The 25,020-nt window shown below is 43.9% G+C and overlaps 1 protein-coding gene across 3 annotated transcripts; it reads left to right on the top strand.

The window, feature by feature from the left end:
• The first annotated feature begins 347 nt into the window (after positions 1-347).
• On the top strand, positions 348-24,331 carry LOC139554990 (actin-binding protein WASF2-like). Of its 3 annotated transcripts, XM_071368336.1 has the most exons (10): positions 413-490; positions 7,823-7,871; positions 17,253-17,416; positions 17,923-18,057; positions 18,492-18,645; positions 18,776-18,893; positions 21,851-21,972; positions 22,177-22,338; positions 22,555-23,042; positions 23,134-24,331. In XM_071368336.1, the coding sequence occupies exons 3-10, from the start codon at positions 17,284-17,286 to the stop codon at positions 23,289-23,291; spliced, it is 1,470 nt and encodes a 489-aa protein (XP_071224437.1). In that variant the 5' UTR covers positions 413-490; positions 7,823-7,871; positions 17,253-17,283; the 3' UTR covers positions 23,292-24,331. The 3 variants fall into 3 exon arrangements, with proteins under 3 accessions (XP_071224435.1, XP_071224437.1, XP_071224436.1); XM_071368334.1 differs by lacking the exon at positions 7,823-7,871 and having other exon boundaries at positions 348-490; XM_071368335.1 differs by lacking the exons at positions 413-490; positions 7,823-7,871 and adding an exon at positions 2,770-2,869.
• Positions 24,332-25,020: the final 689 nt, after the last annotated feature.

Here is a 25,020-nt window from a genome sequence, read left to right as displayed (position 1 = left end):
GAGTGTTTTGTGTATAATGTCCTACGTAGAATGTGCAATTCCACTTAGAATTTTCAGCACACTCGAACATTTCACAGATCGTACACTAATTACACATGCCGGTGACACGGGGAAGTTATTAAGCGTCATAACTTCGTATTCTGCATTATAACCTTCTTACTCAATATTCACTCAATTTCTGGGACAGGTTGCAACCCGCTTGAGCAGAATGGAATGTACGTTACGTATCTCCACCCTTCCCTACGCAAACTGGACAGATGTTTACGACTAGACTGGGTGGTTACCTATTGTACGTCCACGCCGCTGACACAGACGGACAGTGAGAGGAACCAATCAGCGCCTGGAATGTCGAAGCCTTGTCCAATCAGAAGTTTAACAAATCTGGGACTTCTCTGTGTTATCCTAAGTCTCCCCACCCTGGTTACAGTAAACCGTCATTTTTGTTTCTACTGAAAGACTCAACCAAGCAACAAGACTGATTTGGCTGACGGTAAGAGATCAGTGTTTAATTTGCGCCTTTTTCAGAAGTTACTAAATAAGAATAGGTTTTCCCGACGATTTTCGGACATAATGAGGGGCGTTTTCAACTTCACTTCCTGCTACACTGACAAGGCCGAGAGACGAAGTTTCATGTCACCTACCCTCGCCCTAATTATTGTAATGCCGTTTCTGAGCGTGAGACTTAAAAACAGCTCTCATTTAGACGGGTTTTATCTTGAGAAATAAATTATTTGTCAGACACAGAGTTGGTATAGGCTTCCTTGTTTGTTGTGTCAGTGTAAAAGTGAAGTTGTGACTCACCGGTGCATTCCACTGTGGCCGGGTAGTAGGGTGTTGGTAGTACAATGTTTCAATCTCTGCTACATAGTTTGGGCGATGGAACATCTGGGATCATCTGACTATTTTAACTTTCTGTTTGGTCAAAGGGCGTTTTTCGTGTTTACATCACATCCAACCCGTTTAAATTAAGGAGTAAATAGTAAACTAATGAGCTTGCCTGTCAAGTGAAATGCACTTGTAAAGCTAGTAACTTTACTCCGCTAGAAAGTTGGCTAATTTTTAAGTCAATAGAAGCGCTGCATAGTTTATAGACTCCGGAGACAGAGCAAAAAAAATCACTTTATTCTTAAAGCCGAGGATAATTCCATTAGGCTGTGGTTGTTATAAAGGGAGTTGGTGTTGACTAGAGCGATGTGGGGCTGCCCAGTGCATTACAGTAGTCTGGTGCTAAAGTTGATGTAACATCTAGAAATCCTTATTCTTTCGTTGAGCCTTGACCACCAGTCCACCATATTGTATTCACTCCTCTCAGATATGGGGCATGACCAGAATAGAACTGGGCTGTGGTTTTGGTTCTGCTTTAGTTAGCCCTGCTGTGTGTCTGAATGTACCTTTTTTTAAACAGTAACGTTAGATATAAATGGGGCGTACATGTCTGATCTAGACAATACCTTCTCCGTAAATTAGGGGCCATTACATTCATTCACATTTGGCTCCGTGTAAACTTTCAATTCCAACGCTGTTTTAACGTTGAACGTCAATAATCAAACGGTTTTCGAAAGATATGCTGATATGCCTCTTATCTTTGTCAGCGAAAAATAAGCTTGCAAATAAAACATTATCTTACTGTAGCAGTTTTGCACAGATCCATACACTGTGTGTGCCTCCGGTTGACCAACTACACTTCTTCCTAGTTAGCTTACACACAGGTGTTCGGAGCACTCAAGATAGCTAATTAGCAAAAATGGCGGCCTATGTCTTCCGTAAACACGCGCTGTAACATGGAGATATGGCCGTGTGGGAACATTAACCCTAACCCTATAAAGGTGTATAGTAATTTACCTTATTGGTCCTCTTCAGTATTCGACATACTTATAATTATTATTCCGCCGCCACATACTACTCCTACAGCATTTGAGCTAGAAACGCCATTCCAATGTCAAAACGTGCAGAACGGTCTCGGTCGAGTTTATTGTATACAACTTTTTGATATCTGTTATACTTTTTACGTTATTCAACTTTTCGTCCGTTCCCCCCCCCAAATCTGGTAACATTGGATTTCTCAAGATTTTAATCCTCTCCATTGTGGCATCATCACTTGCAACTGTCATTTTCTCACGAAACCTTTGACGCAAATCAGCTAATAATTGTTCTTGCAACCACGTAGACAATATTTCAGGCTTACCAGCTTCGTATACTGCTCTACTACTCAAATCTGGAGTTTGGCCAAAAAAAAGAATATTCGCATCAAAAGTTACTGTTTCTGTATGATATGTCGGATTAAGCAATAAAGACAGACACCAATGTTAAGTTCAATAGCCTTGTTAAGCATTGTACAAGTCCCTACGCGTGGAGTCTGGGGAACAGTCCAACTAGTCGATTACCTATCAACTAGACTCCGTAACATCATCCTTTTCAATAGAAAGTGCAAACATAACGGCATAACATTGAGTTCTTAACAGTCAAGTCATAACAATTGAAAAGCATGACATTTTCTTTTTACTTCAGCTGTCATCTTCCTTTTTTAATATTTTTTTAAAACATTTTTTTATATTTTTTTAATTAACAGACAACAAGTTAAGTCTCTTGCTTACAGAGTAAGCCTGTCCGGTGGCTTGCACAGCCGACCCACCCGTGAGTAAGTATTGGCTCTGACAGGGGTAGGATTAGGGCCACGAGCTGGAGAGTTTGGTGGGGTAGAAGCTTCACCTTCAGTTGGCTCATGTCTCAATTCTGCACCCCTTACCCTTAGGCCTGGACTGTGATCCAGCTCATCTAGGTGAGTGTATGGCATGTTCTGGTTTGTCTGCTCTGCTACGCGCAGATCCACCCGATTGCGACGATAGAGGGAGCCACCAACATCCACCAGGTAAGAACGTGGTGCAACTCTCTGTAGGCATGTGCCCAGCCTCCAAAGTCCTGTGTGGTCTCCCGGCAGCGGTTTCATCCTTATAGTTTCACCCACCTCCAGCTCTGGTAGGTCTCGAGCAGTCCGGTCGTAGAAGCACTTAGCGAGCTGCTTTCTGTGACGCAGTTTGTCCGTGACGCCAACCATGACGCAGGGCTCAAGTAGCTTGTTAGCTACGGGGATAGTAGTCTTCAGACGTCTGGACAGAAGGCGTTGTGCTGGGCTGCTGTCCATGTTTTCGGTGGGTGTGTTCCTCCACTGTAAGATCGCTTTCCATGGGTCGTTGCTGTCGCGCAAGGCCCTGCTTAACAGGTTTTTTGCAATCTTGACAGCTGATTCTGCCTTGCCATTTGCTTTTGGGTGTCTTGGAGAGGAGGTCACGTGGTCAAACTCCCATTCTGAGGCGAAACGCTTGAACTGTGCAGTGAATTGTGGGCCATTGTCCGTGATTACCTTGTCAGGCTGACCTTGCCTTGCAAACTGCGCCTTGCAGCGCTTTATGACCGTCTCTGCAGACAAGTCAGGGAGCAGTTCAATTTCCCAAAAGTCAGAGTAATGATCAACGAGGAGAAGATAGTCCTTTTGTCTGTGGCTGAATAAGTCCATGCTGATGATTTGCCAGGCCCTTGTGGGCAGTTCGTGTGACATCATGGTTTCCTTTTGCTGTTAATGAGCGTACTCGTTGCATGTGGTACAGTTGCTGACAAAGTCTTTAATTTCTGCTTGCATGTTTGGCCAGTATAATGTTTCACGAGCCTGACGGTAGCATGCGTCACCTCCAACGTGACTGGAGTGTATGCGGGTAAGCATCTCTGGACGTAGTGATTTGGGAATAATGACCTTCTGACCTCTGAACAAGACGCCATTTTGCACACTGATCTCATCTCGAAAGGTCCAGTATTCTCTCACTGTGAAAGGTGTCTCCACTTTCAGATATGGCCAACCTGCGAGAGCCATGGACTTCAGTGACTGTAGGTGTTCGTCCTCGTCAGTATGTTGCCTGATCTGGGCTAGGCGGTGATCTGTGACGTTTAAGTAGTCTGCCTGATTGATCTGTTGAACATCTTGTTGTTCCTGCTGTAGCGAACAGATGGCCTGCCGCTGATAGGCAGTGCCTCTACCTGTACATTGTGCTGTTGCCCTGCTCAGTGTGTCGCTGATGTACATCTCAGGTCCTGGCTTGTAAATGACCTTCAGGCTGTAGTTTTGCAGAGTCAGGAGCATACTTTGAAGCCTCTTGGGCGCGTTGAGGAGAGGTTTACTGAATATGGCAATGAGTGGTTTGTGGTCAGTTTCAGCGGTGACCAGCTCTCGACCATATAAGTAGTGATGGAATCGCTGGCAGGAGAAGACGATGCTGAGGCACTCTTTCTCAATTTCTGCATAGTTTTGTTCGGTGGGGGTGAGCGCTCTCGAGGCAAACGCAACGGGCTGGCCTTCCTGCATAAGGCAGCATCCAAGTCCCCTTTGGCTAGAGTCGCTCTGGATTGTGACAGGCTTCGTGACGTCGTAGTAGCGCAACACTGGCATGGATGAAGCCAGAGATTTCATCTCCTGCACTGCGGCCTCGTGCTTGGGTAGCCAGTGCCATGGTGTGTCTTTGTCCAGCAACCGGCGCAGAGGCTCACAGACTGCTGATAGGTGTGGCATGAACTTTGCAAGATAGTTTGCAAAGCCGATGAGACGCTGTACTCCTTTTGCATCCGACGGGTTTGGCATGTCGAGGATCGCTTGGACCTTGTCTGGGTCCGGCTTCAGGCCTTTTGCCGAGAGAATGTGGCCATGGAAGTGGACGTCTTTCACCTTGAACTGCAGCTTCTTCAGGCCAAGACGAAGCTTAACTGATCGGCAGCGCTCCATCAGTGCCAGGAGCTTCACATCGTGGTCGCGTTCTGCTTCTTCGTCTGTTTCACCACAGCCTACGATCAGGATATCATCGGCGATGGGTTCAATGCCCTTGAGCCCAGCCAGTAACTCGTGCTGCTTGCGTTGGTATACCTCAGGCGCCACTGAGACACCAAACGGGAGCTTGAGCCAGCGTTTCCGACCCCAGGGGGTCCAGAAGGTAGTCATGAAGCTGCTTTCTTCGTCCAGCTTGCATTGAAGGAATGCATCTCGGGCATCCACCAAGGTGAAAATCCTGGCCTTGGGAAGCTTATAGAGGACATCCTCTAGTGTCGGCATGATGTAGTGGGATCGTTTCAGTGCTTGGTTCAGATGCTTTGGGTCGATGCAGACCCTCAGCTTCTCTGGTTTTTTCACTATGACCATATTGCTGATCCAGTCAGTTGGTTCAGTCACAGATGTCATGTGGCCATCGGCCTCATACTTGTCCAGCTGGGCCTTCACAGCCACTTTCATTGCAATGGGCACATTGCGAGGAGCACACTGGACTGGAGTAATGCTCTCATCCACTTCAAAGTGTACCTCCCCAGGCACTGATTCAACGGGCATGTTGAATACATCGTCATATCTGCTGAGTAGTTGTTCTTTGGACAGGGGTCCATGCTGGACATGATCCACAATGTGCAGGTCATTTGGTACAGTGAACTGCATCAGTCCCAGGCGTTCGCATGTAGAGCCTGAGAGGAGAGGATTTTGACTGGTTTTCACAATCTCAAACTCCAACTTGTGTTTGCGTCCCCGAATAACACATTCGGTCTCAAAGGTGCCCATAGAGCTCATTAGTTCTCCTGAGTACAGCTTTAGTCTAGTATCGCTGGGCAATAGATGTGTGTCAGGTGCCAGATTGATTTTGTCTTTGTAGCTCATTACGTTGCATGTAGCACCCTATTCCAGTTGACATTGTTGTTGCTTGTTGTGTAATCGTAGTGTCACAAACCATTTCTTCCCTCTTGAGTGTACAGCCCCAATGGATTCATGCATGTACATGTCACTTTCACTGTTCAGCTCTGAACATTGAGTAACATCATCAACACAGTGAATCTTGCCCTCACTCACCCTTCTTTTGCTTTTGAGACACACTTTTGCAAAGTGATTATTAGTTCCACAAGCTCTGCATGGTTTTCCGTAGGCAGGGCAGTGCTCTTTGCCACGTGTGTGTGTATTCCCACAGTATTTACATGCTACGGGGCTCTCTGTGTTCACCGTTCGTGGTGAATTACTCTGCCTCGATTGGTTTTGTCTGAATGTCTGCCTAGCAACAGCGTGAACAGTATCAACGTCGGAGCGTGGGGTTTCCGTTTCCATTGCTCTCATTCTCATGTCAGTGACTTCAGCAGTGCGGCACATTTCGATGGCAGTTACTAATGTTAAGCCTCTCTCTCTCAGTAGACGCCGGCGCGTATTCTCATTTGCAATTCCCAGTACTATTTTGTCACGAATCAGTTCATCTTTCAATCCCCCGTATTCACAAGTGGCAGATTTCTCTCTCAAACGGGTTACAAAGTTGTGTACTGACTCACCCTCTTCCTGTTTGCAGCTTCCGAAAACGAACCGCTCGTAAATGACGTTTCTGGCGGGTTTGAAGTAATTCTCCAATGCATCCAATATAGCCTTTGCATCACACTGTTGTCGTGCCGTGAGGGTGAGATTGTGCCGGTAGATATGCCTGCATTCACTGCCCATTAAACTCCTCAGAGTTGCCGCTTGTACCTCGTTGGGTTTCTCATGTAGACCGGTCGCCAGCGCATAGTCCTCGAATTCATCCCTGAAGTTGTCCCAATTAGTATTCCAGTCCCCTGTGAGAACCATGTGATTTGGTGGCGGAATGTTCGCTGCCATAGCAATGGAATAGGAGATTTCTTTGCCTTCAGTCATGGAAGTAGGTAGTGATGCTAGCTAGCCAGCTAACAACGAGTTGATCAGTGTTGTGAGTAGGAAACGGCTTGTGTTCGCATATGGAACGTAACTGCGCCTATACTGTACTTAGCTACAAAAATAACAAACGTGTGTTTTCCGAGCCACTTCTGATACCATGTTTCTGTATGATATGTCGGATTAAGCAATAAAGACAGACACCAATGTTAAGTTCAATAGCCTTGTTAAGCATTGTACAAGTCCCTACGCGTGGAGTCTGGGGAACAGTCCAACTAGTCGATTACCTATCAACTAGGCTCCGTAACAGTTACAGCAGTTTAAGTAACCACATCAACATACATTTCTGTAACATTTTGGCAAACAACGTATGTTTTCACCACTACCGCAACAAGTTAGACAAAAAAATTGAGTGTATGGGATATTCGTCTACTTCTGCTATTCATAGTTGTGCGCTGAATTGAAATATTCCATACGGAATTTATGGTACAGCTGTTTTTGTAACTGCAATACCACGTGTTTAAAAATAAATAAATAAAACATATTTTAAAAAGTAATCCTACCTAAAATCTTTCCCTACTTCTCTGTTTAGTAGTCGGTTTTTAAATCGGGGCTACCAATCTGTAACTAGAGCCGTTTTCGTAACCCATCGTCTGTCTTTCAAGCGTCTGTAAATCATGTCAGATGCAAGTCAATTCATTACTTTCCAAACAACTATCGTTTTGACCAAGTAACCAAAGAGTTACACAAAAATATTTGGCTTAAAATCATCTTCCTCTACTTATCTGCTTGTCAAAGGCGGAAGCCGTTTTTAAATCGGGTGTACTGTTCTCGAGGGAGAGCGATTAAAGTAACCCCTCACCTGCTGTCTTCTGAAAACAGCTCTTTGTGTCAATATTGAGATTCCAAAAAGAAGCCGTTGCTAGGATACTCGCAGACACTGCCACAGTCATGAAAGAGAACAGAGACTCCTCCTACACGGTTTAAGCTAGAAACGCAAATACAATTTAAAAAATTCCCGGAACGGTCTCGATCGAGATGCTTGTATACAACTTTTTGATATCTGTTATACTTTTTCCGTTATTCACTTTCTTGTACTATTTTTCTTTTCCATCCGCTTTCATTGGATTTCTCAAGATTCCAAAGTTCCCAATTGTGACATCATCACTTCCAACTGACATTCTCTGTAAGTGAAATCATGCAACTTTTGACACAAATCAGCTAGTAACTCCACTTTGCAACCACGTAGACAAAATATTTCAAGCTCACCAGCTTTGTCTACTTCTCTGCTACTCGAATCTGTTTGGACTAAACATAACATTCGGATCAATATTTACAGCAGTTTCAAGTAACCGCATCAACAACATTTTCTGTAACATTTTTGCAAACAACGTCCGTTTTGACCACTACCGCAACAAGTTAGACAAAAATATAGAGTATATGGGATATTAATCTACTTCTCTGCTATTCATAGCTGTGAGTAGAATCAAAATAGTCAATACGGAACTTACGGTTCAGCTGTTTTTGCAACTGCATTACCAAGTGTTATTCAAACTTTCCCAAACAGCTGCTGTTTTGACCACTAAGACTATTACATACCACAACCTTACAACTTCTGACAGCAACCACACAACTGCTTACCATATCTAGTGACAACAACCACACAATTACATATCACAACCTTACAACTTCTGACAGCAACCACACAACTGCTTACCATATCTAGTGACAACAACCACACAATTACATACCACAACCTTACAACTTCTGACAGCAACCACACAACTGCTTACGATATCTAGTGACAACAACCACACAATTACATACCACAACCTTACAACTTCTGACAGCAACCACACAACTGCTTACCATATCTAGTGACAACAACCACACAATTAAATACCACAACCTTACAACTTCTGACAGCAACCACACAACTGCTTACCATATCTAGTGACAACAACCACACAATTAAATACGACAACCTTACAACTTCTGACAGCAACCACACAACTGCTTACGATATCTAGTGACAACAACCACACAATTAAATACCACAACCGCACAACTTCTGACAGCAACCACACAACTGCTTACGATATCTAGTGACAACAACCACACAATTAAATACCACAACCGCACAACTTCTGACAGCAACCACACAACTGCTTACGATATCTAGTGACAACAACCACACAATTAAATACCACAACCGCACAACTTCTGACAGCAACCACACAACTGCTTACGATATCTAGTGACAACAACCACACAATTAAATACCACAACCGCACAACTTCTGACAGCAACCACACAACTGCTTACGATATCTAGTGACAACAACCACACAATTAAATACCACAACCGCACAACTTCTGACAGCAACCACACAACTGCTTACGATATCTAGTGACAACAACCACACAATTAAATACCACAACCGCACAACTTCTGACAGCAACCACACAACTGCTTACGATATCTAGTGACAACAACCACACAATTAAATACCACAACCTTACAACTTCTGACAGCAACCACACAACTGCTTACGATATCTAGTGACAACAACCACACAATTAAATACCACAACCGCACAACTTCTGACAGCAACCACACAACTGCTTACGATATCTAGTGACAACAACCACACAATTAAATACCACAACCGCACAACTTCTGACAGCAACCACACAACTGCTTACGATATCTAGTGACAACAACCACACAATTAAATACCACAACCTTACAACTTCTGACAGCAACCACACAACTGCTTACGATATCTAGTGACAACAACCACACAATTAAATACCACAACCTTACAACTTCTGACAGCAACCACACAACTGCTTACGATATCTAGTGACAACAACCACACAATTAAATACCACAACCTTACAACTTCTGACAGCAACCACACAACTGCTTACGATATCTAGTGACAACAACCACACAATTAAATACCACAACCTTACAACTTCTGACAGCAACCACACAACTGCTTACCATATCTAGTGACAACAACCACACAATTAAATACCACAACCGCACAACTTCTGACAGCAACCACACAACTGCTTACGATATCTAGTGACAACAACCACACAATTAAATACCACAACCGCACAACTTCTGACAGCAACCACACAACTGCTTACGATATCTAGTGACAACAACCACACAATTAAATACCACAACCGCACAACTTCTGACAGCAACCACACAACTGCTTACGATATCTAGTGACAACAACCACACAATTAAATACCACAACCTTACAACTTCTGACAGCAACCACACAACTGCTTACGATATCTAGTGACAACAACCACACAATTAAATACCACAACCGCACAACTTCTGACAGCAACCACACAACTGCTTACGATATCTAGTGACAACAACCACACAATTAAATACCACAACCGCACAACTTCTGACAGCAACCACACAACTTCTGACCTCAACCGCACAATTTCTGAACACAACCACACATTTACATTACATTTACATTTAAGTCATTTAGCAGACGCTCTTATCCAGAGCGACTTACAAATTGGTGCATTCACCTTATGATATCCAGTGGAACAACCACTTTACAATAGTGCATCTAACTCTTTTAAGGGGGAGGGGGGGGGTTAGAAGGATTACTTTATCCTATCCTAGGTATTTGAAAGTGTAGCTGGCTAGGTAACCTCTACCTGGCTAGGTAACCTCGACAATTTCTCAAAACTACACAATTATCTTGGATACAAGGACAGCAAAGACAACTATGTAGCTAGCTAACACTACGCTAATCAAGTCGTTCCGTTGTAATGTAAGTTGTAATTACACACAATTACATACCTATAATAGCACCAGCTGTCAGAGCAGCTTACAGATCACTGCACCTGTACATATCCCATCTGTAAACAGCCCATCTATCTACCTCATCCCCATACTGTATTTATTTATTTATTTATCTTGCTCCTTTGCACCCCAGTATCTCTACTTGCACATTCATCTTCTGCACATCTACCATTCCAGTGTTTAATTGCGATATTGTAATTACTTCGCCACCATGGCCTATTTATTGCCTTAACTCCCTTATCTTACCTCATTTGCACTCACTGTATATAGACTTTTGTTTTATTTTTTTCTACTGTATTATTACCTGTATGTTTTGTTCATTCCATGTGTAACTGTGTTGTTGTATGTGTCGAATTGCTATGCTTTATCTTGGCCAGGTCGCAGTTGCAAATGAGAACTTGTTCTCAACTAGCCTACCTGGCTAAATAAAGGTGAAATAAAAATAAATTAAAAAAATACCTCAACCACATAACTTCTGACCACAACTTCTGACCATATCTAGTGACCACAACCACACAATTGCATACCATGACCACACAACTTCTGACCACAAAACTTTTGACCACACATCTCACTACTTACCATTTACACACAACTTTTTACCACAACCACACAACTACTGAGCCACATAACTACTGAACACAACCACATTTTTTTATTTCAACTTTATTTAACCAGGTAGGCTAGTTGAGAACAAGTTCTCCTTTACAACTGCAACCTGGCCAAGATAAAGCAAAGCACTGTGACACAGACAACAACACAGAGTTACACATGGAGTAAACAAGCCAATAATACAATAAACAAGTCAATGACACAGTAGAAAAAAGAAAGTCTATACAGTGTGTGCAAAAGGCATGAGGAGGTAGGCAATAAATAGGCCATAGGAGCGAATAATTACAATTTAGCAGATTAACACTGGCGTGATAAATGAGCAGATGATGATGTGCAAGTAGAGATACTGGTGTGCAAAAGAGCAGAAAAGTACATAAAATAAAAACCGTATGGGGATGAGGTAGGTAGATTGGGTGGGCTATTTACAGATGGACTATGTACAGCTGCAGCGATCGGTTAGCTGCTCAGATAGTTGATGTTTAAAGCGGGCGGGTGCTGGCAGCGAACGGTTGAAAAGCATGCATTTGGTTTTACTAGCGTTTAAGAGCAGTTGGAGGCCACGGAAGGAGTGTTGTATGGCATTGAAGCTCGTTTGGAGGTTAGTTAGCACAGTGTCCAAGGAAGGGCCAGAAGTATAAAGAATGGTGTCGTCTGCGTAGAGGTGGATCAGGGAATCGCCCGCAGCAAGATCGACATCATTGATATATACAGAGAAAAGAGTCGGCCCGAGAATTGAACCCTGTGGTACCCGGTCCGGACAACATGCCCTCCGATTTGACACACTGAACTCTGTCTGCAAAGTAGTTGGTGAACCAGGCGAGGCAGTCATTAGAAAAACCAAGGCTATTGAGTCTGCCGATAAGAATACGGTGATTGACAGAGTCGAAAGCCTTGGCCAGGTCGATGAAGACGGCTGCACAGTACTGTCTTTTATCGATGGCGGTTATGATATCGTTTAGTACCTTGAGCGTGGCTGAGGTGCACCCGTGACCAGCTCGGAAGCCGGATTGCACAGCAGAGAAGGTACGGTGGGATTCGAAATGGTCAGTGATCTGTTTATTAACATGGCTTTCGAAGACTTTAGATAGGCAGGGCAGGATGAATATAGGTCTGTAACAGTTTGGGTCTAGGGTGTCACCCCCTTTGAAGAGGGGGATGACCGCGGCAGCATTCCAATCTTTAGGGATATTGGACGATACGAAAGAGGTTGTACAGGCTGGTAACAGGGGTTGCAACAATGGCGGCGGATAGTTTTAGAAAGAGAGGGTCCAGATTGTCTAGCCCAGCTGATTTGTACGGGTCCAGGTTTTGCAGCTCTTTCAGAACATCTGCTGTCTGGATTTGGACGAGTAGCTGCGGGGGAGGCGGAGCTGTTGGCCGGGGTTGGAGTAGCCAGGAGGAAGGCATGGCCAGCCGTTGAGGAAATGCTTATTGAAATGTTCGATTATCATGGATTTATCAGTGGTGACCGTGTTACCTAGCCTCAGTGCAGTGGGCAGCTGGGAGGAGGTGCTCTTGTTCTCCATGGACTTTACAGTGTCCCAAAACCTTTTGGAGTTAGAGCTACAGGATGCGAATTTCTGCTTGAAAAAGCTAGCCTTTGCTTTCCTGACTGACTGCGTGTATTAGTTCCTGACTTCCCTGAACAGTTGCATATCGTGGGGACTATTCGATGCTATTGCGGTCCGCCACAGGATGATTCAGGGCATAATGTGCAGACAGGGGTATGGTGGGGTGCAGGTACAGCGGAGGTAAGCCCAGGCACTGAGTGATGATAAGAGAGGTTGTATCTCTGGATAAGCTGGTTATAATGGGTGAGGTCACCGCATGACTGGGAGGTGGGACAAAGGAGGTATCAGAGGTATAATGAGTGGAACTAGGGGCTCCATTGTAAACTAAAACAATGATAACTAACCTAAACAACAGTATACAAGGCATATTGACATATGAGAGATCATCTAGTGACCTCAACCATATAACTTCTGACCGCAATCAAACAAATTCTGACCACATGTAGTGTCCATAACCACACAACTCCTGACCTCAACCACACAATTACATACCACAACAACACAACTTCTGACCACACATTTAACTACTAACCATATCCAAACAGCTTTTGACCACAACTACTGAACCACATAACTACTGACCACTACTACCACAACTTCTGACCAAATCTACTGACTTTCGTTGGGAAATAAAAATGACATTTTTACACTTCTTTCACTACCACAAACGTTTAAAGAGCTTTAGCTAGCCCCACCAACTTTACTTGTAAAGTTACCATCTAGTTTGTATAATAAAAAAAAGCTATGTTTCCAAAACAGTACCAGCGTCGGGGCTCTTAACAAAACTCACTCGCTCCGAAGATAGTGATACAGTCGTCAATAGGCACTAAAGTAGTTAGAGTAACATCTTTGAGCTGTCCCAGACTAAAATAAATATTTTAAATGTGTATTTGTCCGTATACAGTATCAAATCAAATTTATTTATATAGCCCTTCTTACATCAGCTGATATCTCAAAGTGCTGTACAGAAACCCAGCCTAAAACCCCAAACAGCAAGCAATGCAGGTGTAGAAGCACGGTGGCTAGGAAAAACTCCCTAGAAAGGCCAAAACCTAGGAAGAAACCTAGAGAGGAACCAGGCTATGAGGGGTGGTCAGTCCTCTTCTGGCTGTGCCGGGTGGAGATTATAACAGAACATGGCCAAGATGTTCAAATGTTCATAAATGACCAGCATGGTCAAATAATAATAATCACAGTAGTTGTCGAGGGTGCAGCAAGTCAGCACCTCAGGAGTAAATGTCAGTCGGCTTTTCATAGCCGATCATTAAGAGTATCTCTACCGCTCCTGCTGTCCCTAGAGAGTTGAAAACAGCAGGTCTGGGACAGGTAGCACGGACAGGTAGTCTGGGACACGTAGTACCAGTCTAAAGTTTGTACACCTACTCATTCAAGGGTTTTTCTTTATTTTTTATATTTTCTACATTGTAGAATAATAGTGAAAACATCAAAACTATGAATGAACACATATGGAATCATGTAGTAACCAAAATATTGTTAAACAAATCAAAATACAGTTCATATTTTAGAATCTTCAAAGTAGTCACCCTTTGCCTCGATGACAGCTTTGCACACTCTTGACATTCTCTCAACCAGCTTCATCTGGAATGCTTTTCCAACAGTCTTGAAGGAGTTCCCACATATGCTGAGCACTTGTTGGCTGCTTTTCCTTCACTCTGCGGTCCAACTCATCCCAAACCATCTCAATTTGGTTGAGGTTAGGTGATTGTGGAGGCCAGGTCATCTGATGCAGCACTCCATCACTCTCTTTCTTGGTCAAATAGCCCTTACACAGCCTGGAGGTGTGTTGGGTCATTGTTCTGTTGAAAAATGATTGTCCCACTAAGAGCAAATCAGATGGGATGGCGTATTGCTGCAGAATGATGTAGTAGCCATGCTGTTTAAGTGTGCTTTCAATAAATAAATCACCAACAGTGCCACCAGCAAAGCACCCCCACACTATCATACCTCCTCCATGCTTCACGGTGGGATCCACACATGTGGAGATTATCCGTTCACCTACTCTGCGTCTCACAAAGACACAGAGGTTGTGGAAACAGAAATCTCAAATTTCGACTCATCAGACCAAAGGACAGATTTCCACTGGTCTAATGTCCATTGTTCGTGTTTATCGGCCCAAGTAATTTGACCATGAAGGCCTGATTCTCGCAGTCTCCTCTGAACAGTTGATTTTGAGATGTGTCTGCATTTATTTGGGCTGCAATCTGAGGCTGGTAACTGTAATGAACTTATCCTCTGCAGCAGAGGTAACTCTGGGTCTTCCTTTCCTGTGGCGGTCCTCATGAGAGCCAGTTTCGTCATAGCGCTTGATGGTTTTTTCGACTGCACTTGACAAGTTCTTGACATTTTCCGGATTGACTGACCTAATGATGGACTGTCGTTTCTCTTTGCTTATTTGAGCTGTTCTTGCCATAATATGGACTTGGTCTTTTACCAAATAGGGCTATCTTATGTATACCACCCCTACCTTGTCACAACACAACTGATTGGCTCATACGCATTAGGAAAGAAATTCCACAAATTAACTTTTAACAAGGCACACCTGTTAATTGAAATGTATTCCAGGTGACTTCCTCATGAAGCTGGTTGAGAGAATGCCAAGAGTGTGCAAAGCTGTCATCAAGGCAAAGGGTGGCTACTTTGAAGAATCTTAAATATGAAATATTTGTTTAAAATAATTAAGACAAAATGACTCAGGAGGGAGTCAATTAACCGAAATTGATTTGTTTGTGTTCAGCTCAGACTTGCTGCGCTGTGTTAGAAAAAGACAGCGACTGCCTGTGTGACTAGCACTCCTTGTCTCTCTCTACTCCCTGCTGTAGCGACCACCACAGAACATCAACAGTGTATATTGCGCAGTCCGTGTTGCTGAAGCCATTTGTGGCTGAAAAGTACTGTCACCGAAATCCTCCATTTGTTTAGGAAAAATGTTCCCTATTCTCTCAACCCTTGCTCTCTTTACATGACACATGTATGCGCCGCATGCACGTGACCAATACGTTGGTATAGCGTATGCTAATCACATGAATAAATTGGTTATAACAAACTCTAACACCGTAACATATGTGACAGAAAAATGGATGAGGAGGACGTGGGGGAAAAAACTTGACACGGGGAAGGTGTACTGGTTTCTCAGGCGGGAAAGGGGAAGTCAGATGTGTGTAAGAAATTAGACGTACTTGTGGAACTACTGGAGATCAAGAAAAATAAGGAAGGCAAGTACAAAGCGCTGCATAGCCCTGCATATTATGTGTGCCAAACAGGGGCTGTTAGATCACAATATATGTTTTTTTCTGACCATTTGGAACAGTGTAAACAACACAAGATGATAAATTATAAGCGTACCTTTTTTGTAAAGCCTTTATTCGAGCAAAGACTAAAAACAGTGCATGCATTCGGGAATGCAATGGCCAACATTAAAGGTTTATTTATTGTTTAGGCTAATTATTCAAGACTTCTTTTGTTATTTCATTTTAAAACAAAAATGCTTAATTGCATTTCAAATCATGAATGACTCATGCTGTGTGATGACATGAATGCTTAATTGGTACAGTAGCCTATATATTGACATATAGGCCTAAGTAAGTTACGGTAACAAGATGTGCTTTTAGGCCTACAGCTCGATGGTGGTTATACTTGGCTGCTATACTAAGCCTACTAATGATAATGGCATTACTTATTATTATAATGATGATCATAATAATAATTGTAATAATAACAAGAAGGAGAAAATCAAGAAAAAGGAGGGTATAGGACTGGAGCGAGAGCCGCATGCATATTATTTGTGACAAACAGGTGCTGTTAGATTACAATATTATTATTTTTCTGACCATTTGGAACATTGTAAACAACACTAAATCATGTATAAGTTATACCAGAGAGGCTGTAGTAACAAAACAAATGTAAAGCATTTATTACAGCATAACAAAGATTAAAAATGAATTTGTGAAATTGCTTTTTCCGACATGTTGTGGTTGCATGAGGCTTGGAGCTCACGGAATCAGGCTATTAAGCAAACACTCAAACAGGTAACAGAAGCAGGATCTGTCTTATTTCTGTAGATATATATGGATGATTTATAAAGTCAGGCACATTTAAGTTAGGCTATTGATTATAGGACTATTTAAGTTAGGTTATTGATTTTAGACCTAATTTTAAGTTGGGTTTCCTCTCTCTTCACTTTTAGACAATTAAGGCAAGGGCTGTTTTCTCATCTCCTCACTCCTCTGCTGCCTCCTCCACATTGTTCTCAACACCAATATGCTGGTTAACTGTGCTGTTATGCACATAGCAACATGGTCTAGGAAAAGGCTCCAGCCAATTCAACAGCGCACTGATGTTTCAGAACCACAGACAGCGACCGTGATCCAACGCGGAAGAAAGCGCATTTGTTATAAAATAATATAATTTTTATTAGTGTTCCACCATTGTTCTTACATAATATAACCAAGTACAATTACAGTAGCACGTGTCATAGAGTGATGGACCTTTCTCACATGCTGCCCCCCCTCCAGGGAAGCCCCCCGCTACCCCTCCCGTCCCAGAATGCCATTGGTGACGAGGAACATCGAGCCTCGCCATGTGTGCCGCCAGACGATCCCCAACACCATCCGCAGCGAGCTGGAGTGTGTCACCAACATTAGCCTCGCCAACATCATACGCCAGCTAGGCAGCCTCAGTAAGTTACTCACTCTATGTGTTGGGTGAGTTTATACCTAGGGAAGTGCTACATGCAGAACAGTGCAGTGTATTGTAATATGAGATTGTGTGTGTAAATTGCAAGTATGTATCTTGTGATATGTAATCATGTGTATATACACTGAGTGTACAAAATATGAACACCTTCATAATATTGAGTTGCAGCTCCCCCCTTTTGCCCTCAGAACAGCCTCACCTGCTACAATACCCCATTCAAAGGCACTTTAATATTTTGTCTTGCCCATTCACCCTCTGAATGGCACACCAACACAATCCATGTCTCAATTGTCTCGAGGCTTAAAAACCCTTCTTTAACCTGTCTCCTCCCCTTCATCTACACTGATTGAAGTGGATTTAACATCAATAAGGGATCATAGCTTTCACCTGGATTCACCTGGTCAATCTGTCATGGAAAGGGCAGGTGTTCATAATGTTTTGTACACTTAGTGTATTTAGGCCATAATATACATTTGTTTGTGTGTGTAGGTAAGTATGCAGAGGATGTGTTTGGAGAGCTGTTTGTGCAGGCGGGGGTGTTTGCTGTCCGGGTGAACACACTGGGAGAGAGAGTGGACCGTCTACAAGTCAAAGTCACCCAGCTCGACCCTAAAGAGGAGGAGGGTAAGAGACTGACATATACCATGGGGTAATTTCCCGCATGCTGATTAAGCCTATTAGATTTAAAAGCAATTTAAATGGAGAATCTTTATTGAACATGATCTTTAGTTCATAACTAGGCTCAACCTGTGTCCGGGAAAACCACTGTATGTTATAAGCAAACAGTGCCATGTAGTTAGTATTCAAAGTGAGAATTCAGTGGACTTTAAGTATAATGTAATGCAACACATACTGGCACATACTGTATACCTTTGTCTCAAACAAACAGAATACTAACCCTAACTGTGTCTCTCTCTCGCTCTCTCCCTCTCTCCATCCTCCATCTCTCTCTCTCCACATCGCTCTCTCTCTATCTCTCTCTCTCCATATCTCTGTCTCTCTCTCACCATATCGCTCTCTCTCCACCTCTCTCTCTCCACCCTCCATCTCTCTCTCAGTCTCTCTGCAGGCCATCACCCAGAAGAAAGCGTTTCATAGTAATCTGACTCAGGACCAGCAGTTGTTCTGTAGACCCTCTCTACCGCTGCCTGTACAGGAGACCTATCTGACCTGCAACCCACCTCCACCACTCAACAACCTCAGCCAGTACAGGTACACGCACGCACGCACGCAAACACACACACACGTACGCACGCACACACGCAAACACGCGCGCGCACACACACACACACACACACACACACACATTGATATTGTTCGTTTTTGTTGTTGTCATGTCTAGGGATGATGGTAAGGATGCTCTGAAGTTCTACACGGATCCCTCCTACTTCTTTGATCTGTGGAAGGAGAAGATGCTGCAGGACACAAAGGACATCATGAAGGAGAGACGCAAACACAGGGTAACGGGTAACACTCACAAAGTAAAATGGCGCTGCAGAGGATAGCAGCCGTTTTACGGGCTCCTGACCAATTCTGATATAATTTTTTTTAATTTTTTTATTTTTTTTACAAATTGTTTGTACATCATGTCTACTCCATCATTTCATCAGAATGGGGATCACTAACCTTGATTTGGATGACAATTTCTACTTTACCGAATCGGCAGCTCTGGTCGTTCTGCTCACTCCTGACCAGGCCTTAATCCCCGGGACTCGAAAGAGGAAGCGACGGTGCAAGAGAGGTAGAAGAGACTACGTTGACGAGACTACGATGGCGAGCAAATAAACCGCCTTTACCCTCCCTTCTATTGGCGAACGTACAGTCACAAGATTAAAAAACTGGACGAGCTCCGTTGGAGAATATCCTATCAACAGGACCTGAGGAACTGTAATATTCTATGTTTCTCGGAGTCGTGGCTGAACAAGGACGCTGTTTTTTCAATCCATTGTCTAGACCAGACGGTTGCCTCGGTTAAGACGAAGAGGGGACCGGTGTGTCTCTTTATTAACAACATCTGGTTCGCAATCTTTAATGTTAAAGTAGTCTTGAGTTTTTATCGCCTGTGTTAGAATACCTCATGATAAACTGCAGACCATACTATTTACCAAGAGAGTTTTCATTTATATTTTTTGTAGCTGTCTATTTACCATCACAAACTGATGCTGTCACTAAGACCATACTCATCAAGCTGTACAGGGCCATAAGCAAACAAGAAAATGCACAACCATAGTCAGCGCTTCTCGTTGCCGGTGATTTTAATGCAGGGAAACTGAAATCCGTTTAACCGAATTTTTACCAGCATGTCACCTGTGCAACTAGAGGCAACAAAACTCTAGAACACCTTTACTCCACACACAGAAACCCGTACAAAGCTCTCTCTCACCCTCCCTTTGGAAAAGCTGACCATAACTCTATCCTCCTGATTCCTGCTTACAAGCAAAAACTCAAACAGGAAGTACCAGTGAAGCGCTCAATATGGAAATGGTCCGATGCAGCGGAAGCTAAGCTACAGGACTGTTTCGCTAGCACAGACTGGAATATGTTCTGTGATTCATCTGATGACATTGATGAGTTTATCACATCAATCACCAGCTTCATTAATAAGTGCATCAACAATGTTGTCCCCACAGTGACCGTACGTACATATCCCAACAAGAAGCCATGGATTACAGGCAACATCTGTACTGAGCTAGAGCTGCAGCTTTCAAGGAGCGGGACACTAATCTGGACGCTTCATACTCCCATAAAAGACCTTTGTTTGAAAAACAAGGAAAAAAACAGCAATAGTACTGTTTGTCCATTTTGAGACACTGTAGCCAGTACACACAAAATAGTCCAAATTAATCTGTCAATTTAAGAAATGTATCATTCATTTTGACAGTTTTTGCCAAGGAGATCTTAGTCGTGGAATTTTACATCTAAGTAAGATGTTTGGTGCAGTGTTTGTCAATGAAAAAATGTGCATGAATACGAGTCATGACAACAAAGACTATATTGAAGAATCCCTACTGTTGACCAATCATCGACAAAGGGGCGTAGACTTTGGCTACCGACTTTGGCTTGCCTCAAGAATTGTTTTGGTGTGCCCGAACAGCCGAAAGAAAAACCTAGCCGAAGACCAAAACAAACAAAAAACGGCACAAAATGTTGTTAATATCTTCAGAACTGTTTTGGCTGAGAAGCATGCGGGCGCCTTTAGTCCCCTCCTGTACTCCCTGTTCACCTCGACTGCGCTGCCACGCACGACTCCAACACAATTAAATTTGCTGACGACACGACTGGTAGGCCTGATCACCGACAATGAGACCACCTATAGAGAGGAGGTCAGTGATCTTGCAGTGTGATGCAAGGACAACAACCTCTCCGTCAACGTCAGCAAGACAAAGGAGCTGATCGTGGACTACAGCAAAACTGAGGACTGAGCAGGCCCCCATCCACATCAGTGGAGCGGGTCGAGAGCTCCAAGTTCCTCCGTGTCCACATCACTAAGGAATTAACATGGTCCACACACACCAACGCAGTCGTGAAGAAGACACGACAATGGTAAAGGTTTGGCATGAGCCCTCAGATCCTCAAAAAGGATGCTCCATTGAGAGCTGCGCCATTGAGAGCTTCTTGACTGGCTGCATCACAGCTTAGTTTGGCAACTGCTTGGCATCTGACAGCAAGGCGCTACAGAGGGTAGTGCACACGGCCCAGTACATCACTGGGGCCGAGCTCCCTGCCATCCAGGACCTCTATATCAGGCAGTGTGAAAGGAAGGCCCTAAAAATTGTCAAAGACTCCAGGCACCCAAGTCATAGACTGTTTCTCTGCTACCGCACGGTAAGCAGTAAGGATGCACCAAGTCTGGAACCAACAGAACCCTGAACAGCTTCTACCCCCAAGCCATAAGACTGATAAATATTTAAGCAAATAGCTACCCAGGCTATCTACATTGACTAAATCTTTTGACTCATCACATACCCCGCTGCTATTGTTTATCTATTCTGTTGCCTAGTAACTTTACCCCTACCTACACTGAGTGTACAAACATGCTCTTTCCATGACAAAGACTGACTAGGTGAATCCAGGTGAAAGCTATGATCCCATATTGATGTCACCTGTTGAATCCACTTCAATCAGTGTAGATGAAGGGGAGGAGACCGGTTAAAGAAGGATTTTTAAGCCTTGAGACAATTGAGACACGTCCTTCAATGAGACAGTGGAGTTTGTTTTCGGCCTGTTGGGAAATGCATCCCATCTTCTGCTTAAACAAAACAAGGAAGTGCACTTATAGCTCTGTTAAATGCCCTTTCCTGTTTCTCTTCTCTTTCCCTCTGTCTTTCTCTCTCTCTTTCGCTCTCGCTCCTCTCACTCTCTCCCTCCTTCCCTCTCTCTTTGTCACCCCCCTCTCTTTGTCTCTCTGTCTGAGTAGAAGGAGAAGAAGGACAATCAGAATATGCGAACTCTGAATCCCAGGAAGATCAAAACCAGGAAGGATGAGTGGGAACGGCTAAAGATGGGAGAGGAGTTTGTGGTGCCCAAGAATGACATGGGGTGAGAGATGAGAACAGGGCGAGAAATGAGGATAAAGAGGATGGGGCGAGAATGTATGAAGTGGAGTGAGGAGAAAGAGAATATGAGGGAGGGAGATTGTGAGTGTGTCGGGGAGAGTGATGTCCTATAGAATGATTTTAAACTGTTTAATTGTGTTGTTATTGATGAAAATATTCACTCTTTTTTTGTGCATCTTGTGTGTAGAGAATCTCTTGAGGGTCTGAATGGCAGTATTGGTTCAGGAGAAGGCTGTTACTCCCCTGATGGTTTGGACCAAAGTACAGGGTCGTACGCCTTCGATCCTGGCTCCCCCCTCCCTCCCCCCGCCCCGGACGACTTCCTGCCCCCTCCACCCCCAGACATGGCGTAAGTAGCAGGGATGGAGTGGTGTAGTGTATGCACATTTAAATTGTGCATGTACTGTAGTTTTTACACATATTTTATGCTAATTTAGCATTTTTGGCATTAGTGTTTACTCCAGTCAACACACTTCATCTCAAGTGGACAAAATCGTTTGGAGAAAGTTGTGTTTGGAGAATCCGTGTGCTGACCTTAATCCTTCCCCTGCTCTCTCATTGGCAGGTATCATGACGGACAATATGGAGCATCAACCCAAAAGCGCACCAGCGTTCTTAGCCCCACACACCCCCCTCCAGCCCCTCCCATGCCCTCTACTGCTCCCATTGGCACACGGCCCAACCTGGCCCCTCCTCCTGCCCCACCTCCTCCTCCCCCCTCCCCTGGCTTCGGAATCCCTCCCCCTCCCCCCTCTGGATTTGACTTTTCCACTCCCACTCCCCCCACTTCCTCCGCCTATCCCTCCCCCCCTGCCCCACCTCCTCCTTCCTATCAGGCCTCCATCTCTCCGCCTCCTCCCCCCTCTCTCCCCCAGGGTGGTGGCGCACCTCCTCCTCCTCCTCCCCCGCCTCCCCCAGGCCCTCCTCCCCCTACGTCTGGCCCTCCTCCCCCCTCTTTCTCCATTGGGGCTCCCCCTCCTCTTAAATCCACCCAAGCTCAGCCAGAAGCCCCCGCTGACGCTCACAGTGACCTCCTGTCGGCTATCCGGCAAGGTACGACACACATACACACAGACAGACCGATACGAACACACATAAACACACACACACCCTAATCCCCCATCTCTCCCTTTCTCTCTGGCAGGTTTTAACCTACGTAAGGTGGAGGAACAGAAAGAGCAGGAGAAAAAGGATAACTACGGCAACGATGTGGCGGCCATCTTGTCTCGCCGTATTGCTGTGGAGTGCAGCGACAGCGAGGACGACTCCTCAGAGTTGGGAGATGACGATTGGTCCGAGTGAGACCTTCATCACCGCCACCCTCATGGTCTTCCTCGGTCCTACTCAGAGAGAATACATCATATCCTTATCCCATTACTTCTTTATAACCTATGATCTAAGGAATAGAGGTCCAAAGATAAGTGTGTGTCTGTGTATCACTACTACACTCTTCCTCAGTGTTCCCCACTCCTGTCTATGCCAATCACATTCCCTGTATGTTTTATGTATAACTGAACTGAGAAGCCAATGATTTAATTATGAGAACAGTCCAAATATCAAAAAGCCAATTATTAATATAAGGGGCACAGGGCCAAAGGTAATGATAATTATATCCTCATAGGCTACACACAGATATCAACAAACATACAGTATACCGTACAGATATTGATCCTTACATGCATACACAGATAGTACAATTATGGTATAATTGATGAACTGTATTAATATTTTACTTTAATTATAAGATGTGTTAAATAATACCAAGAGCACAAAGAAAGGTTTTTATTGCTGTTTTCTCGTTTTTCTTTTTTTACCTGTCTTTCTCTCTCTGTGGTTGGCATGGGAATGGTTACCTGGGCGACAGAGGGTCTCATTCACAGATGGGGGGAGGGGTTCTGAACCGTATCTAAAATATCTGTAATGTTCTGAGTCAGCCCTAGCTGAATACTAAAACCATGCTGTCCCCTATCAGTCAAAACATTATCTGACCAATCAGGGATCCCTCTCTTGCCCTAGTCCCGCCCCTCCATAAGTGCCTTTGCTTTTCATGTTTATGTGCGAGGAGGATAAAGTTAACCTTAGACACTGATCTAAGGTCAGGTTTCTGTTTCTTTCCCATCATAACCATAGAATTGGATGAAAGGTACCTGATCCTAGATCTGTGCCTAAGAGACAACTTGATCCTCTTCTGTTTAAGTGCCTTCTGTTTGTTTTAAAGCCAAAGTGTAATGCCACTATCAGATCTGAGCATGTTAATATCCAACCACCTGTTTCTGCTTGTCCTGTCTATCTCAACTTTATCAGTGACGATTATTACAATAATAAAGATACAATGAACTATACTGCTGTTTCAAGTGCATTTGTGTGCTGTGTAAATTATGTGTATGGGTGAGTTCCAGACCGATTAGCTATGGTGCCTGCACAGTTGCCCCTCCCTCCCTCGCGTGCTGCCTGCACATACTGGCACAACTTTAGAGATCCCTGTTTTTCTACAGTCAAAAGACTACAATAGCCACCATGCTGTTGAAAACCAACGCATACATTATTGCAGTTGTTTAACATAGTGGTAAACCTATTTCCTGTAGTCTCAAAAATGACTAAATGTTTTGTTTCATGTAATGATGTTTATTTTTCTTTTATACAACGGGTATGTCTAATCCTGAATGCTGATTAGTTAAAAGCTCGTTCCAGCTAGTGTCTATTCCACAAGGTACCACAGGCTAAACGTATGAAGTTAAAGGGAAATGGAAACACTAGGATTTAGAATGCCAGCTGACTGTTACTGTAAATCGCCGTATTGGCATTTTTGCGTCACTGGCAGGAGAGACAATTTTGGAACTCCCAAAAATGGCTGAAATTACCGAGTAGCTCCGAGACTGAGAATGAGTTTATTACAGATATTGAAATAATGTTAGTTAGGGAGACAATAAACCTACTGAAACTGTTCATGTTTGAGCCGATCGTTGCCTCAGATCAAAGAGTTTGTTCTCGTAGCAGTAACAACACAGGCATGCCGCCTGAAACACCTCAG

This window comes from Salvelinus alpinus, chromosome 26, assembly GCF_045679555.1.
Source record: "Salvelinus alpinus chromosome 26, SLU_Salpinus.1, whole genome shotgun sequence".
Classification (NCBI taxonomy): Eukaryota; Metazoa; Chordata; class Actinopteri; order Salmoniformes; family Salmonidae; genus Salvelinus; species Salvelinus alpinus.
The sequence above is the reverse complement of the archived record's forward strand: the minus strand, read 5'-3'. Positions and strand labels throughout refer to the sequence as shown.